Below are 15,515 nucleotides of genomic sequence, written 5' to 3'. Positions count from 1 at the left end.
AAAAAATCAGATATTAGGAATGGGAGAAATTAAAATGTCAATAATAGTTTTAATCGATGCATGTTACATTCAATACCCATTGTGATGCTCCCACACATAATTGCATACATACATAACTTTCCTCGCCAACTCAGATGAGGAATGCAACAGACAACTTGTAAATGCCTTACACTATCATATATTTACATATTATCCTCCGCTTCTGTACATGGCAAATCTTTAAATATGATCAAACATCAGAGGAGTAACATAGGATACAATGTATGACTGATTGTATGGAGTTTCTTTGAAGCATATTTAATGTACTTTTTCCTTCCAAAAAAAGGCAATGTGCATAAAGCACGGTCATAAAAAGTGAGTCACACAATTAGACATGATAGGTTAAAAACTCTACGATACCTCTCCTTCATTCATATTTCACAAGATAAAACTTTTCCTTCAGCAGGGTTTTTCTTTCAAAATGCACAAAAGTACAAAAGGACACGTAAGGTAACCAAAGGGAATAGAAAATAAACGTAACATGTGCTCAGTGCATTAAGACTTTCCAATATAACAAAGAAACTAGAGGTGTTTGCCCTGTTCCATCGCTGTGATAAATAGATTCACATTGTTACAGGCAGACAGTGAGAGGGCTTGAATCAAAAACCAAAGTACAGTGAGTAAACAAAAGTGAAAAAGATTGTGAAGCCAAAAAAAAAAAGTTACTAAAACGTGTGAAGGCAAATCAGCACATTTGTGTTACCCAAACTAATCTGACAAGTTAAATGATGCTCTTTCTGGGTCAAAAAATTACAGCTTTGATCAGCCAAAATGCAAGCTGTATATAATGCTGTTAGCTACATTTAATGTTTTGGCCTTTGAATGCATCACCATAGATTTGTTTGGAGAAGCAAGACACTTAAAATGTGCTATAGTTGTGTTTGGTATTGGCAGAGACTTCAAACCTAAAATGTCTTTGCGGTCATTTCATAATAGCCCTGCAAACACCGAGTGCAAACTCCAGCAGCTCCGTAACTACAATTATATCAGTAAAGTCAAACATTACAAAGCATTAAAGGGAGAATTCAGATTTTTTGAAGTGGGGTTGCATGGGGTACTTATCCATAGTCAGTGTATTACATATTAGTTAGTTAATTTGTGTTATTGTGTGACTTTGTTGAATCAAAACAAACTCTGTTAAACACCAAAGTCACACAGTAACACAAACTAATTGATCGAGGCAGCAATAGACCAGCAGCTCCTGTGTTCAGCAATGTTAAATTACGTTTTTTCTCAATGGAGTCTGGCTGTGAAGAGGTATGGCAGCTTAATTTTCCCGCTGGAAAACACTGCCTGACAGCAAGTTAAAGCAGTAAAAATAGTCTCAATAGAGCAAACACTGAAACTAATATTGATGTTTTTAGATGGGAGTTTTTAAGGTGGTTAAAGTACATTTTGTTTCCGACCCCTCCACAGCAGTAGGTTGCTTAGCTTCCCTGTCAGACTCTAGCCTGTCTCTCCAAACTGGGGTTGTGTCGATTGAAATCTACTGCATGCAGTATACTGTCCTGGGATAAGAATGTACAACACCACTTCCAAAAATTGGCGCTATCCCTTTAAGAGAAACCAGTTCTTGGGTTAAGTCTTGACCGAGAAAAATTTCAAAGCTGTGTCATCTTGAGATTTGTTTTAAGTTACATAATTCATATTTAAATGCCACATATGGGGTTTTTAGGGGTCACTGTGACTCCTTGTAGTGTAAGTAATTTGACTGGCTGAACAAGCATACATGTGGCCACATACACACACACATACACACACACACACAAACAGTGCAGTGGCTATTGTGAGATGGGATGACTTTCAGACTGGCACAGAGACAGCGCAGGTGTCAAAAATGACATCCACATACAGTAATACAACGTAGGAGTCCTAGAAATCATCTGCAAAAAAAAATATAAACAGCAATATCTGTGTGCTCAGTCAGCTGCTGCAATGGCCAAATGTGTGTTAGCGCGAGGAAGACTTTAGCAGGTGTCTGCATGTAGATGGCGATTTGTTGTCAAATTCAGACAAATGGGTGGATGCTGTCAATCATTTTCTTTGTTCTCTCGAAGCTGCTTGCTTTGAAGCAGCAGCGATGTATATTACAAAACTTTTTTTTTTATAACGCTTGCACGTTTATCTCCTTGGCAAAAATCCAACTATAAATCCATTTGATTAAAACAAAAACAGATATGCAGATCTGGATTTTGGACAGAACTCTGTATTACCAAACCATCATGAAATCCACTCGTATCACAGGGTTTAAAGGACAAACTTTTTACAATTTCAGAAAGGCCAACAGTGTAACTATTGTATTGCAGTTAATGACAAGCAGAAACTCTTTTGCCACAAAGCATGGACCTAAATGAGGAGAGACAGTCACTGTTGAACTTCAGCCATTCAAATCTTCAGTGAGTGGCTGCGACATAGAAATGCAGCTTTTTCCACCTTGGCATGGTTTTTGACACTTTGCTCTCTGAGTCAAAGGCAGACAGTGTTGATATATGTATTCATATAAATAACAAAACAGTACAGTATAAATATAAAGATTCTGTGTAAGTGTGTGTGTGTGTGTGTGTGTGTGTGTGTGTGTGTTTGTGTGCACGCACAGTTGTAAATGGTGTATGAGTATAGGATAAGAGTGTGTGTGTGTGTGTGTGTGTGTGTGTTGTGTTGTGTGCGCTTGTGAGCCAGTGTTAGGACAGGGCAGGTGGGTTAGAGGTGAGGCTTTCCCTCCCCCACCTCGTGGAAGAGCGAGGTGTAAAACTCGGGCTCCAGTTGCTTGTTGCGGTAACGCTGGACAATCTCTGTTATTTTCTGCTTCCGCCTCACGTGAGGCGGGTTGTACAAGTCACTTTCCAGACGCTTCCGTCGGCACACGTTGATGACTGTTTGGCGCACGAGAAACCCTGGGAGGAGGATGCAAACACACAAGCTTGTCAAGTCAAAGTAGTCAAACAGGAGAGTTTTGAGACTGTGTACAAAGACAACTAACTGAAAGTGCATGAAAATGTAAAGCTACAGTAAGTTCTTGCAGGTTAAAAGTAGTGACGATAAAAATCAGGGTGTGAAGGACCCTTTGTTTAAAGTGAAACCGCTTCATTCAGTGTTTTTAGCACTTCAAATTACTGAATCTGTTTGTTTTGAAGAGCAAAAAACCTCTGCAAATAATTTGGTTCCCTGTAAAAACCTCCTTAACATCTGGATACTAAGTTATCAGAACAGAAAGATGAGCACAGATGAGCAGGTGCTCGGTTAGCTGCCTGTGTCCAACATGCCAAACAGCATAGAAAAAAACCTCATTTGTAACATTAACTGCTTTATTCAGTGTTTTTACCAAGTGAATTCACAGGATTCGTATGTTTTGGAGAGGAGGAGACTTCTGTGGATAATTTGGCTCATGGTAAAAAAAAAAAAACAAACAAAAAAACTGAATATCTGGGTCAGAAAAAGGTAAGCAAATATGCAAGTGCCAGGCAAGCAGGCTGTCTGTGTCAGAGAAACACTGATTTGTAACATGAAACTGCGATATTATTTTTGACGGCATCACTCACCTGGACCACAGCTTTGAAGAGGCAAAGACTTTTGCTGATAATTTGGCTCCCGCTATAAACCTTCTGAACAAACACTAAAGAAATTCTGACCAGGAGAAGTTTTAGCTGGTTGCAATCTACAGTCCTCACCGCTAGATTCCATTACATCCCCATAAATCTTACTGGTGTGTTACAAGCCACAACTTCCGCACTGACAAACAATACAAACAGATTAAGTGGAGTTTGTTTCCTATGCATTTGAAACTCAAATGCCAGCTTTAAAATATTTATGTGAGCGCATTTCCAGAAGCTCATCAATGATCCTATTAGATTCCCTATGGAAACTGTTATGCATTTATACTTATTGTCTTTGTTCTTTCTGATGCATGGTAGGGAGGAATAAACAGAGAGAGAGCCATATAAACCATTACCTAGTGCTCTGCGGCTGACCACCATGCCATCCACCAGGGGAATCACCATGCCAAATTTACCCACGGCTCCATGCAGCCGGATCCTGAAAAGCCCCGTCTTCAGAGGGTGGATGAAGATCAGAGGAACATCCTTCTCTAGTAACCCTGACCTGCAGCAGGAACAATTAGAAAAACAGGGAGGATGGTGCTTTAATTATGATAAATTAATATAGAACAACTGAGAAACACTGGAACAATACAATACAGAAAAATAAAAGCACCGCATTTACACTCCCATGACCTCATTTATACTTGTCAGTAACATGTATCTTGACAGACACATGTAGAACTTAACTGAACTCAGGTGTAAATGCCAACAGACTTTACTCCACATTAAACAATTATGTAGGCAGAGAAAATGTGTCTATGCTTGATTGGTATTCTCCTGTGGTGCTGCTTTTTAGCATTTTAATTGCACAAAATAGCTTCTTTGATTGCTCTGAAAATAAGAAAAACTTAACAATCTTCACATATGCCACTCATTATCTTTAAGGAGACCCGGCTACTTAGAAAATTAGATATGTCACTTTTAAATGAGCTGCTGTCATGTATCAAATCACACACCTCCAGACAACTCTCTCTCTCAAAAGAGCATTGTGAATTTGGTAAAATACAAGCCATTTAAGTCTGTTTGAGGCTTGTGGTCTGTTTTTTTGTATTTGTTTATTTACCAGGGACAGTGCACATTAATTAATTATCAGTTTCCACCTCAACGTAAATGTGCCAGAGTTAGCTAATAAGCTAACTTCCATCTGTAGCTCCTAGGCAGGTTATTACAAAGTAATGTCCTCATGTCATTAATACAATGCTGCACTACAGTACAACACAAAACAACACAATACATAAAACATTACAAAAGCAGCAGATATGTGAAAACAAAAAGGGCATGTGACAGCAGTGCCTGAGATGAGGTGGTATAATGACTCATGACTGTAAGTTTGGTTAGCTTTAAGCTATCGCTTGAATTTATATTCAAAGGTTTGGTAATTAGTGCTCTCTCTTAATCCAATGGGAAGACTATTCCAATAGTACATGGCTCTGACTGACAAGAATGTTTGCCTAATCTTCCTACGTCTGTATTGGACAGCATAGTCCTCTCTGGTAGTTGCCAACTGTCCTTCACTTAATGTCCACTTAGCCCATGTAAGACCTTGAAGAAGCTGTATGCAACATTCAGAGCAATAAAATAAGACACCACCTTGAGCTTTTCTCCTTAAACAAAAACATCATTGTAGTGAATCTGCGGGTTTCTGTCTTGTTTATGTTATGTGGCTTCAGGTTATGTCAATCTATCCGATCTTCACAGTGAAGATGATGAGTAGCATGTTATCTCACCTCTAAAAAGCAGTGGCCAAAACAAGATACATTTGAATCATGTTTCGCAGAAATTGAATTTTCCTTGAAACAACTTCACACTTGTAACGGTTGTCACAGCTCTGCCACAGTTCCATTTCTCTGCCTGCTTTTGCACACGCTGCATGTTGTACTTCCTGTTTTTCAAGGTATGCTTGGGTACTGTGTGGTGTCCTGCATGTGAGAGCACATGCTGTTTGCATTTTTTTTTTTTTTTGTTCTTCCTTTTTGCACCTGACCAAAACCGGTTCATGTACCGTAAGTTCTCCATACTGGCAGCAGAGTGCTTTGAGTGTAAACTTCTGAATACCTGCAGGAAGTGCTGTTGCTCATGCTGGCTTCCAAGCCCGTGCTGGTTTCCGCCAAGAGATCAGACAAGGGGAAGTTTTCTAGAAACACAGAAACAAAGAAACTCACATACCTCATTTCATTGGTCACATACTTAAGAAAAGCTTATCTATAGCCACCTTTTAAGGCTACACATGTTAAGTAATTACTGTAAGATTTACTAAATGTACAAGAGAAAATGCTAGAGAAAGAAATAGAATAGAATCTATGGAGAGAGACAATAATTTTTTCTCCACAACTAATAGTCTCAAATGATAGGACAGAGGGGCAATATAAAGAGCGTGTGCCTACCAATATCATCAAAGCGCTCTACCCAGACCACAAACACCTTCGTCTCCGGACCCAGTGGTGGGAAGGACTTTCCAGTCGATGACCTCTTTGTCTTTACCAAAGGACTCAGCTATAGAAATAGTACAATTCACAATGAGTTTCAGCAAAGACTACATAAATCCTCATCAGTGCTGTCTGCATACAGTTCAGACACTCTAACATAAGGCAAACTTTACCTTTTTGGCAGACTCCAGGTTTTCAGAATGGTTGGGGAACAGCTCCAGTGTGAGATTAGGTTGTTTGTTTAAACCAGGCATGAGGTCTGTGTTCGTGTCTGCTTCCACTGTGGAGTCACTGTGCACTGATGACTCCTCTGAGAAAGAGCAAAGAAAAAATGGCAACTTTATCAACCTGTAACACCTCACTGGATTTTCATTATGGATGCACCAATTTCTCAGCCAAACATCAGTATTGGCCAATATTCGTCTTGTTGATTGTCATCAGCCTAACAGCAAAAATTATAATTATTTATTGTGTCACGTAAATTATGAGAGGCTAAAAAGCAGAAAACAAGACTAACAATGTCCCAAGGACAAATTGAAAGTGTACCTGGGACACCTTCAGGAAGAAAGGACACAGAAAACTCACTATCGACACATCAGGGGACACACCCAATTTTTTTTTGTGAACAAGAAGTCTGTGTTGAAATCAGCAGGAGAAGAGCTTAACGTCAGCTCTAAGCAGCAAGTGACTGGAGCTAGAAATGAGTACTGAGCAAAAGTAAATTGTAACATTATCATGATGTGTTCAATGTCATTTTGTAAAATGTAGTCTTTGCCCAGAAATGTGAACAAATACAACTGTTTGAAGGAGAAATATGTTGAGGTTTTCACAGCAACATGAAATAGGTATGAGGAAATGATGATATATAGAGTAAAAAGGCTTTTAAAGCAATTATTACAAAGATGTTTACATTCGAAAGGTTTTTCTAAAAGTTATTTCATAAATTTGTATGACTGAATTTATGCTCAATCAAAGACAGCGTAAAGTAGGGCTGAATGACTTTAAAATAGTTATGATGAAGATTTATTTGTTTCCCTGGCACACAAGGGGGAATATATAACAACAAAAACAAAATAAATAACTACAAAAAAAACCCGAAATGTTATTTTAAACATCGGTATCTGCCCAGAATTTCACAATCAGCACATCCCCAGTTTCCATCATATACAACGTCTATCATATCATAATCAAGGTAATAAATACTGACCAGAGTTTTCTGTTAGAGATGGAACAACAAAGGCAATCTCTGTCAGAGCATCAGCATAGTATAAAACTTTCTTCTCCCCGTTGAACACTGAACCTCCTGTGTCCTCAGGAGTAGCTGCATCATCTACAGTGAAAAAAAAATTAAAAGCTCAACAATGACTCAGTTACCATGAACATCGACCACGTAGATAAATAACAGATGCCATGACGTGCATTCATCCGAGGTCTTCCTCAGATCTAATGCTGTAGATAACTTAGTAGCTTACCCGTTTGTTGTATATCATTACTATCAGAGCAGGAGTTAAGGGACCAGCTGGTATCTAGGTGTCCTGTCCACGCTGGGTGGCGTCCCACGTCCACAGGCCAGCCCAAGGACAGCAGGAACTCCAAAAAGTGGGGCTGGACGCTAGATGACGACTCCACATTCCGCAGGATCTGATCGCCGCAAGCACATCAAAACACCCATTCTTTTTTTACACATTTTATGGTCAACACATGTACTACATTTTCAAGTTAAACTCAAGCCATTTCATTCCAGCTGTAGTTAAATACAAGCCAAACTGGTCAATCATTACACAGTGTATAGTTTTATTTTATACAGAACCTGTTTCAAGGTCCCTTACCTCGGGGCTACTTTTCTGTCCGGCCCTCACATAGAAAATAAAGACAGTGTCAAATGGTCGGCAGGGAAGCAGGTCCAGGTAGCTGATGTCATCAAAAAACCCTGGCAGGGATGACTCCAGGCCAATCAGATGAGGAGGTAGACGACTGTTGTTGGGCTCCTATCAATGACAAATAAATATACATACATTCTATATAAACTATATTAACATTAACAATACTATAAATGTATATATCGTTCATGCTTATGCTCATGCTTATATCATTAACGACATAATTTATTCAGATGACTTATTCCTCTGACTTCAATAGAATCACAGTGTAAAAGTACCAGCTGAAATAAAGTATAATTTAAGGTTTAATTTTGGAAGAAAATGCTTTTCATAACTTCAATCCGGGAGACTTTCGCATCAGCCATGATCAGACAAATTATGTTTGCCAACCTTGAGTGCCTCCAGAGACAGAAAGCCAAAGTGAGAGAGGAAGAGGCGTGCTGTCTGGAACTCCTGCGAGGGTGGAGGAGGTTTGCAGTCTGTCTGTGGGTCAGGGTAAGGCTTGGACTTCCAGATATCCTCGCTGTGCCGCTCCAAGGCATTCTCATACTCTATCTGCTTGGTCATCTGAACACGAAGCCTGTCATGCTGAACTTCCAGCTGAAAAGAAGAAGGGGCATTAAAGAAAGATAACTTTAAGAGGCTGTGGCTGATGAATGGCACTTGATTGCATAAACCCAGCATTAACCCACAAAGGGAAAGTCCCACGGTCAAAACACTGAGGTGTCACCTCCCAAAGAATCACTAGTGTTCACCTGTGCTTTAAAACATTGGCATTTGCTAAAACTATACGATCTCATCCAATCCAGTGCAACAGCTCTTCAATAAATTCAGTCTTTTAAAAGCTTTTAATGTTCACTTTCTCAGCACAGTGTCAGAGAGCCATTGACTCAACTCTGTGCTATTTATTTATTATTTATTGGTATTGCATTGGATTGAAACAAAATGCGCATTATCTAAGATCAATCATGTTTCCCACCAAACCAGATGATTACACCCTTTTTCCAAGAGACACCCAAGTGAAATTTCATCTCTCCAACAACTCACGTGTGGGTAATTACTCATCAGTGTATTTGTAGCTTTCGAATCATCCTGCCAGCCCATACAACACACCTGAGTTTATATAATAACAAATAATATGAGCAATTAATTTACTGCATGGCTCTACTTTTGCCATGACAACAGTCTTGTTGTAGCTAGTGCAAGAAGTAGGATAATTTAACTAGTCATTAGTTGTAACGGATACAAGATCAATAACAGGGTTCAACAGGAAGCAAATCTCACCTCTTTGCTGACAATGTCATCCAAGTCAGGAATGCTGACATCAGCTTTGACAAGAGGAATCTTATCCACCTCTTCTGGGAAGGGCCTCTGCTTGACGTTGTATCTGATACCCACATCATTGTTAGGCGTTGGACGGCCCTCTGGAACAAACATCTGCTGTGGAAGGAGAGAAGGAGGCGAAAAGGGGGCAGAGTGGTGTTATGAGCAAAACAGATGTGGAGGTTTTACAAAAGCAAAGCTCAAGCATGGCATTTTAACAACATTTCTGAAGTGGTATTGGTTTAGCATAGTTATGTTTTATGATAAAGAAAACTGCAGTGTGATCTGACCCTCTGATTGGCCCGAGCTCCTCTGGGTTGGTGGAAGAGCTGCATGGTCCAGGCATGTCTGCCAGCTGTCCCTCGGATCAAAACTGTCACTGATGGACTGGGGTCTGTGAGGACAGAGATGCTCATTTATGGAGAAACAGGATGTCCTGTTGGTAATTCATTTTATATAACTAGTGCTTGGTACATGACGGGTGACACAGTCTTTACTTTAGCATTCAAAATGAACCAAGCAAGACCACAAATCTCCTCAATATCACGACAAACTGTATGACGTCAAAGGATGGAGGACAAGCTACTGACTCTGCTCATTGCCGAGAGGTTGCTCCAGCATGGCCAGGATGACGGAGTTGTCCAGGACAAAGTAGCGGAAGTTGCTGGCTCCTGTGGCACTGAGTCTGGCATAGCGAATCAAGGTGTCTTCATTCAGCAGGCTGCAGGTGGAGGCAGGCCCGCTGGGGGAAGGGAATGCCCCCAACACCTGCATAATACTGGGGAACACCACAGCAAATTGGGTCAACAGGGATAGTACCTTTTACTTTCTAATAGCCGTCTGTGTGCTGTGTCCAGGTTCAGCAGGAAACCTGGGGAAACTAGGTCATTGTATCAGCAGGGAAATACATAATTCAGTACAGCAACTAAGACATGAAGTCCAACCAAGTTACAAAATTATTTTTGGGATAAAAAAAATTCTAAGCAATATTAAAATGAATTGCAAATAACATTTTATCATTGAAAAGAATAAAAACTTTGGGTGGGTGCTGCGCTTAGGCAACAACACTCTCCCAATATCGGTAGTAACCGCCATAGAAGCTCATAAAAACTGACTGATTTTGACATTTGCAGCTAAGTTTTTAAACTGGTGATGAACTGATTGTAGTATGCTTGTCTTCAGTTTGCAAATGCCCTGACATAGATATAATGTTAACTTTGTGATTGGCTATCTGCGTCATTGCAAGCAGTCGTGACTGCTACAGCAGACGAGCTAAGTGGTCTGAACTGAAAACTGAATGTCAGTTTGCAGGCTATTTAGTATGCAAAGGAACATTAGCAGTCCTAATGTGCTTTTCTACAATGGACATTTGTTTGCAAGCTTGTCAACGACCATCGTGCAAATTAAGATTACTGTCTATGCTTGTAGATAAGGAGACGCCACGGCTAGAAAGCTAATGTTTGCTGACGTTCCCAGTTCATGGCATTTTTATGTCAGTCACACAGTGCTGTCTGGATGTCACCAAGATGCAGATGATAGAATGATGTTGGTTTTATGAAAATATGTTACAATTTCTTTTTCTGAAGAAGAAAAATCTGTCTGTTGAATATACAGACAGGACACATTGTAACACAGTATATTAACCCGATTAACAAACTGTAGTTTCAGATCCATATTGTAAAAACTTTGAGGAATCTCACCAGGACAAAGTCGCCTCAGCAGCGTCCTTCACCCTCATTGAAGCTGGGTTGTGCTCCTTCTCCCCTTTATGTCGGACTTCCTGTTCCTGTCGGGATTTGCTGCCAGAGATTCCTAGCTCCACAATCTCCAGCACCTCTACTAAACAATCCTGATCCAAATGAAAAGGATAAGGGACAGAATCTCAGAGCAGGAGTGCAATTTTTCTTTCCACATACATGAAGCTAAGACTACATTAAACATAATTACCAACAAAGTGTTCCTGTAAAATTCTGAGAAAATAATTTCTCTGAGAAATGGCAAGCAATCCAATTTTCTGTATGTTCTTGGTTGAGTTAAATTTTACCAAACAGAACTCTACTATATAAGGGAAATTAATTCAGTCTTTAAAGGTACCTTCTCATCCAGCATGTCAGGATGTTCTGTGAGCCACACACACAGAAACTGGAAGGCAGCTACAATCATGGAGTGCAGGTCTCGGGACTGAAGAGGAGCTGGACGGCTACACTGGTACACAATGTACCCACATATAGAGCTGACGGCGCGTTTACGATCTGCAGAGTCCACTCCAACCTTTACCTGGTTAAGACAAATACAAAAAATACAGTACAATGTACAATACAATGTAAGCTACATTATGAAATACTTTCTTTTACGCATGTGTGAACAGGTTTTTTTAGGCTTTGCTGAGATTGGTTTCTTTTAGATATTGATCAGATATTGGTTATTTTACTGATTATGATACATTTGATCATTTGAGGTTTAAAATAAGTTTTTAAGTTAAGTTACAGTACTGTTAGGACTAGCATTTATATCAGTTTTACTGAAACCTCAATGTTACCTTGGCCTTGGCATTAATAATAACAACATGGAGCAGGGGTTAAGATCCTGCTGACATAGTTAAGCCCAGTTCAGACCACAGATTACCAACGAGACAAGCTGTAACTTGAAACTACTTGTAATGCACCAATTTACAATGTTCTAAAAACCTGCTAGTTTTCACCGATGCAACTAGACAAGACGATGTATCATCTCAATAGCAACAATTGTCTGTACTTCCATTCTGACTTCCAGCTTTTCAGGCTTATTTTGCAGCTGAATATAACATTTAGCCTCTTAAAATGTGAATGAGGATAGTGATAGTGAGATACTTGCTATAGTTGCATTTGTAATGGCAAAAAACAGCGAAAACATAAACAAAATGACCAGAGATTCAGATGGACAGTATTCATAATAAATACACCACCACAACCAGTGGTGATTAATCTGTTAGTGTGTATCTGTGTGTGTGACATGCTCATATGCAGGAAGCAGCAGCTACCCACTGTTCAACACTGACACACCGTGAGGAGACGGACATACGTGTCAACACCCACAGGAATGTTAAAGAGATGGGTTCGGTGGGGTCAGAGAGCTGTTGTCATAACATTAAACAGCAAGGTAGCTGACCTTGCCAGTGGACTTCACTACAATTTTATTGGCTGTTGAAACAGATGATGTGCCTTACCTTGTAAAACCAGCCACTGGCAACTTGAGAAGCTACAGTGCCCTCCAAAAGTATTGGAACAGTGAGGCCAATTCGTTTACTTTTGTTGTAGACTGAAAACATTTGGGTTTGACATCAAAAGATGAATATGAGACAAGAGATCAACATTTCAGCTTTTATTTCCAGGTATTTACATCTGGATCTGATACACAACTTAGAAGATAGCATTATTTGTAATGGAACACAAAATTTTTAGGTGAGCAAAAGTATTGGAACATATAAACTTAAAATAGATTAAAGTGAATGAGACTTAATATTTAGTTGCAAATCCTTTGCTTTCAATAACTGCGTCAAACCTGTGACCCATTGACATCACCAAACTTTTGCATTCTTCTTTTGTGATGCTTTTCCAGGCTTTCACTGTAGCCTCTTTCAGTTGTTGTTTGTTTTGGGGGGTTACTCCCTTCAGTCTCCTCTTCAGCAGGTAAAATGCATGCTCTATTGGGTTTAAGTCTGGAGACTGACTTGGCTAAGTCTAAAACCTTCCACTTCTTGCCCCTGATGAACTCCTTTGTTGTTTTGGCAGTGTGTTTTGGGTCGTTATCTTGCTGCATGATGAAGGATCTCCCAATCAGTTTGGTTGCATCTTTCTTTAAATTAGCAGACAAAATGTTTCTGTAGACTTCTGAGTTCATTTTGCTGCTGCCATCATGTGTCACATCATCAATGAAGATGAAAGAGCTCGTCCCAGAAGAAGCCATGCAAGCCCAAGCCATGACATTACCTCCACCATGTTTCACAGATGAGCTTGTATGTTTGGGATCATGAGCAGATCCTTTCTTTCTCCAAACTTTCGCCTTTCCGTCACTTTGGAAAAAGTTAATCTTTGTCTCATCAGTCCATAAAACTTTTCCCCAGAATTTTTGAGGCTCATCTCTGTACCTTTTGGCAAATTCCAGCCTGGCCTTCCTATTCTTCTTGCTAATGAGTGGTTTGCATCTTCTGGTGTAGCCTCTGTACTTTTGTTCATGAAGTCTTCTGCGAACAGTAGATTGTGATACCTTCACTCCTGCCCTCTGGAGGTTGTTGCTGATGTCACTAACAGTTGTTTTAGGGTCTTTCTTTACAGCTCTCACAATGTTTCTGTCATCAACTGCTGATGTTTTCCTTGGTCTACCTGTTCGGCGTCTGTTGCTTAGTACACCAGTGGTTTCTTTCTTCTTCAGGACATTCCAAATGGTTGTACTGGCTATGGCCAATGTTTGTGCAATGGCTCTGATTGACTGTCCATCTTCTCTCAGATTCACAATTGCTTCTTTTTCACCCATAGACAGCTCTCTGGTTTTCATGTTGGTTCCACCTCTAAATGCAGTCTGCACAGGCAAAATCTATCGTACCCAATCTGAAACTGAGCTCAGACATTCAGTGCTATTTATTGTTTGAATAATCAATGTAATTGGGAGACACCTGGGCAACAAAACACACCTGTCAGTGACATGTTCCAATACTTTTGCTCTCATGAATAATGGGTGGGTTCAAACAAAAGGTGCTATCTTCTAAGTTGTGTATCAGATCCATATGTAAATACCTGGAAATAAAAGCTGAAATGTTGATCTCTTGTCCCATATTCATCTTTTGATGTCAAACCCAAATATTTTCAGTCTACAACAAAAATAAAGGAATTGGCCTCACTGTTCCAATACTTTTGGAGGGCACCGTAAGTTGCATTCAACACTATCAGGCGACCTGAGTCGAGCTGAGACAGGCCAGTTCACACTGCTGCAACTTTTCCCTGCAACATTCTAAAACGGTTTTGTCTTGTTGCGATTCTTTGGTCTGAACTGGGCTTTAGTTTCAGGTCATCAGTCTCTATGGTAACAGGGTTTCTTTTTTCTATAATGTTTTCCGACAATGTTTTTGGAGTAGAAAATCCAGTATTCACCTGTAAAACACCTGTGGTTTTATAAAGTGAGTGTTTGCTGAAGTGGTAATAAACAGCTTCTGCTGTTTGAAACACAGCTGATCTGAAACTAAATTTAAGTGTACCAGCCTGGCCTGGCAGGCAAGTAATGACTGTAGATTATTATACTTATTCTTTGTGGTGTATCAGACGTTGTATCTTTACCTTGGCAAGCCCGGCCAGCAGCTCCAGGGCAGCCAGTGAAATGCTCATATCTTGCCTCCACTGAGAGTTGAGTCTCTGAGTGACCAGGTGGATGCTGCGCACCAGCAGGCCTGCCGCCGTATCTGGAAGAGCTAGACCATATAACACCCCGAAATACCAAACACCGCAAAGAACAGAGCAAAGCAGGATTCAGGCAACACAGGCAAGGTAAACAGGACAACAGGCAAAATGTCCTGGATGCCGCATTATTAGATATGTCTTGGTACTGAAAACATGCATTAGAATGGAGTTTGAAATCAGTACAACACACATTGTTGAGAAAAATGTTGGTAGAAATAGAAATAAACTGCTGAGGAAAAGAGCTGAGCGATCAAGTTTTGACTTTGACTAGACTTTTGACTTTAAGAAAACAGAACTCTACAAATGATATAATCATCCAAAACTGTGTATATTAATAAGTTACATATTTATTACACAATTACCTGAACCATAAATATACTGTTTTTATTATCTCATGGGTTTTCTGTGAATTGAATTTATATACAAATTTGTAAAAAGTTAGAATTTCTTGGGATATGTTATGTTGCTTCGTGTGCAGTTCTAAGAAAAAAAATCACCACAAAATTAAGGCTGACTTTCTGTTGAACAACCGTCAAGTTGCCTGAATAAATCCAGGAAAAAAGTATTAACCAGTTGAAGTCACAGAGCCTTAAGTAAAGGCTGTGACAAAAGTAAAATTTTACCTCTACGCAGTTCCAGTACCTTAACTGTTGTTAATTTTGTCCCATGCAGGGTAATCATTTCTAGCTGACTATCCATTTCAGAGATTCTAACTAAAGAACCTGAGGAGGTCTAAACACACAACGTAATGCTTTAAAATGTAATTATGGTGAGACTTCTGTATTAAACCTCTCTATCCGGCTCCATTTTTAATAATTCTTT

The 15,515-nt window shown here is 39.7% G+C and overlaps 1 protein-coding gene across 14 annotated transcripts in view; it reads right to left on the bottom strand.

The window, feature by feature from the left end:
- Nucleotides 1-29: 29 nt before the first annotated feature.
- ralgapb (Ral GTPase activating protein non-catalytic subunit beta) overlaps nucleotides 30-15,515 on the bottom strand; it is a 29,878-nt gene continuing 14,392 nt past the window's right edge. For 2 of the 14 annotated variants that reach the window (XM_049580506.1, XM_049580511.1), the window contains 16 exons: nucleotides 14,574-14,704; nucleotides 11,359-11,541; nucleotides 10,965-11,113; nucleotides 9,855-10,042; nucleotides 9,555-9,658; nucleotides 9,226-9,381; nucleotides 8,989-9,054; nucleotides 8,332-8,541; nucleotides 7,891-8,049; nucleotides 7,534-7,702; nucleotides 7,269-7,391; nucleotides 6,235-6,371; nucleotides 6,020-6,128; nucleotides 5,691-5,769; nucleotides 3,989-4,137; nucleotides 30-2,933 (listed from right to left, as the gene is read on the bottom strand). In XM_049580506.1, coding sequence (XP_049436463.1) covers nucleotides 2,740-2,933; nucleotides 3,989-4,137; nucleotides 5,691-5,769; nucleotides 6,020-6,128; nucleotides 6,235-6,371; nucleotides 7,269-7,391; nucleotides 7,534-7,702; nucleotides 7,891-8,049; nucleotides 8,332-8,541; nucleotides 8,989-9,054; nucleotides 9,226-9,381; nucleotides 9,555-9,658; nucleotides 9,855-10,042; nucleotides 10,965-11,113; nucleotides 11,359-11,541; nucleotides 14,574-14,704 — 2,306 coding nt within the window. In that variant the 3' untranslated portion in view covers nucleotides 30-2,739. Of the gene's footprint in view, nucleotides 4,138-5,690; nucleotides 5,770-6,019; nucleotides 6,129-6,234; nucleotides 6,372-7,268; nucleotides 7,392-7,533; nucleotides 7,703-7,890; nucleotides 8,050-8,331; nucleotides 8,542-8,988; nucleotides 9,055-9,225; nucleotides 9,382-9,554; nucleotides 9,659-9,854; nucleotides 10,043-10,964; nucleotides 11,114-11,358; nucleotides 11,542-14,573; nucleotides 14,705-15,515 lie in introns of all 14 variants that reach the window. The other 12 variants (XM_049580509.1, XM_049580513.1, XM_049580510.1 and 9 more) reach the window with 8 other exon arrangements.

The sequence above is a fragment of the Epinephelus fuscoguttatus genome, linkage group LG7 (assembly GCF_011397635.1).
Source record: "Epinephelus fuscoguttatus linkage group LG7, E.fuscoguttatus.final_Chr_v1".
Taxonomy (NCBI): Eukaryota; Metazoa; Chordata; class Actinopteri; order Perciformes; family Serranidae; genus Epinephelus; species Epinephelus fuscoguttatus.
Note: the sequence above shows the minus strand (reverse complement) of the source record. Positions and strands in the feature narration are given on the sequence as shown.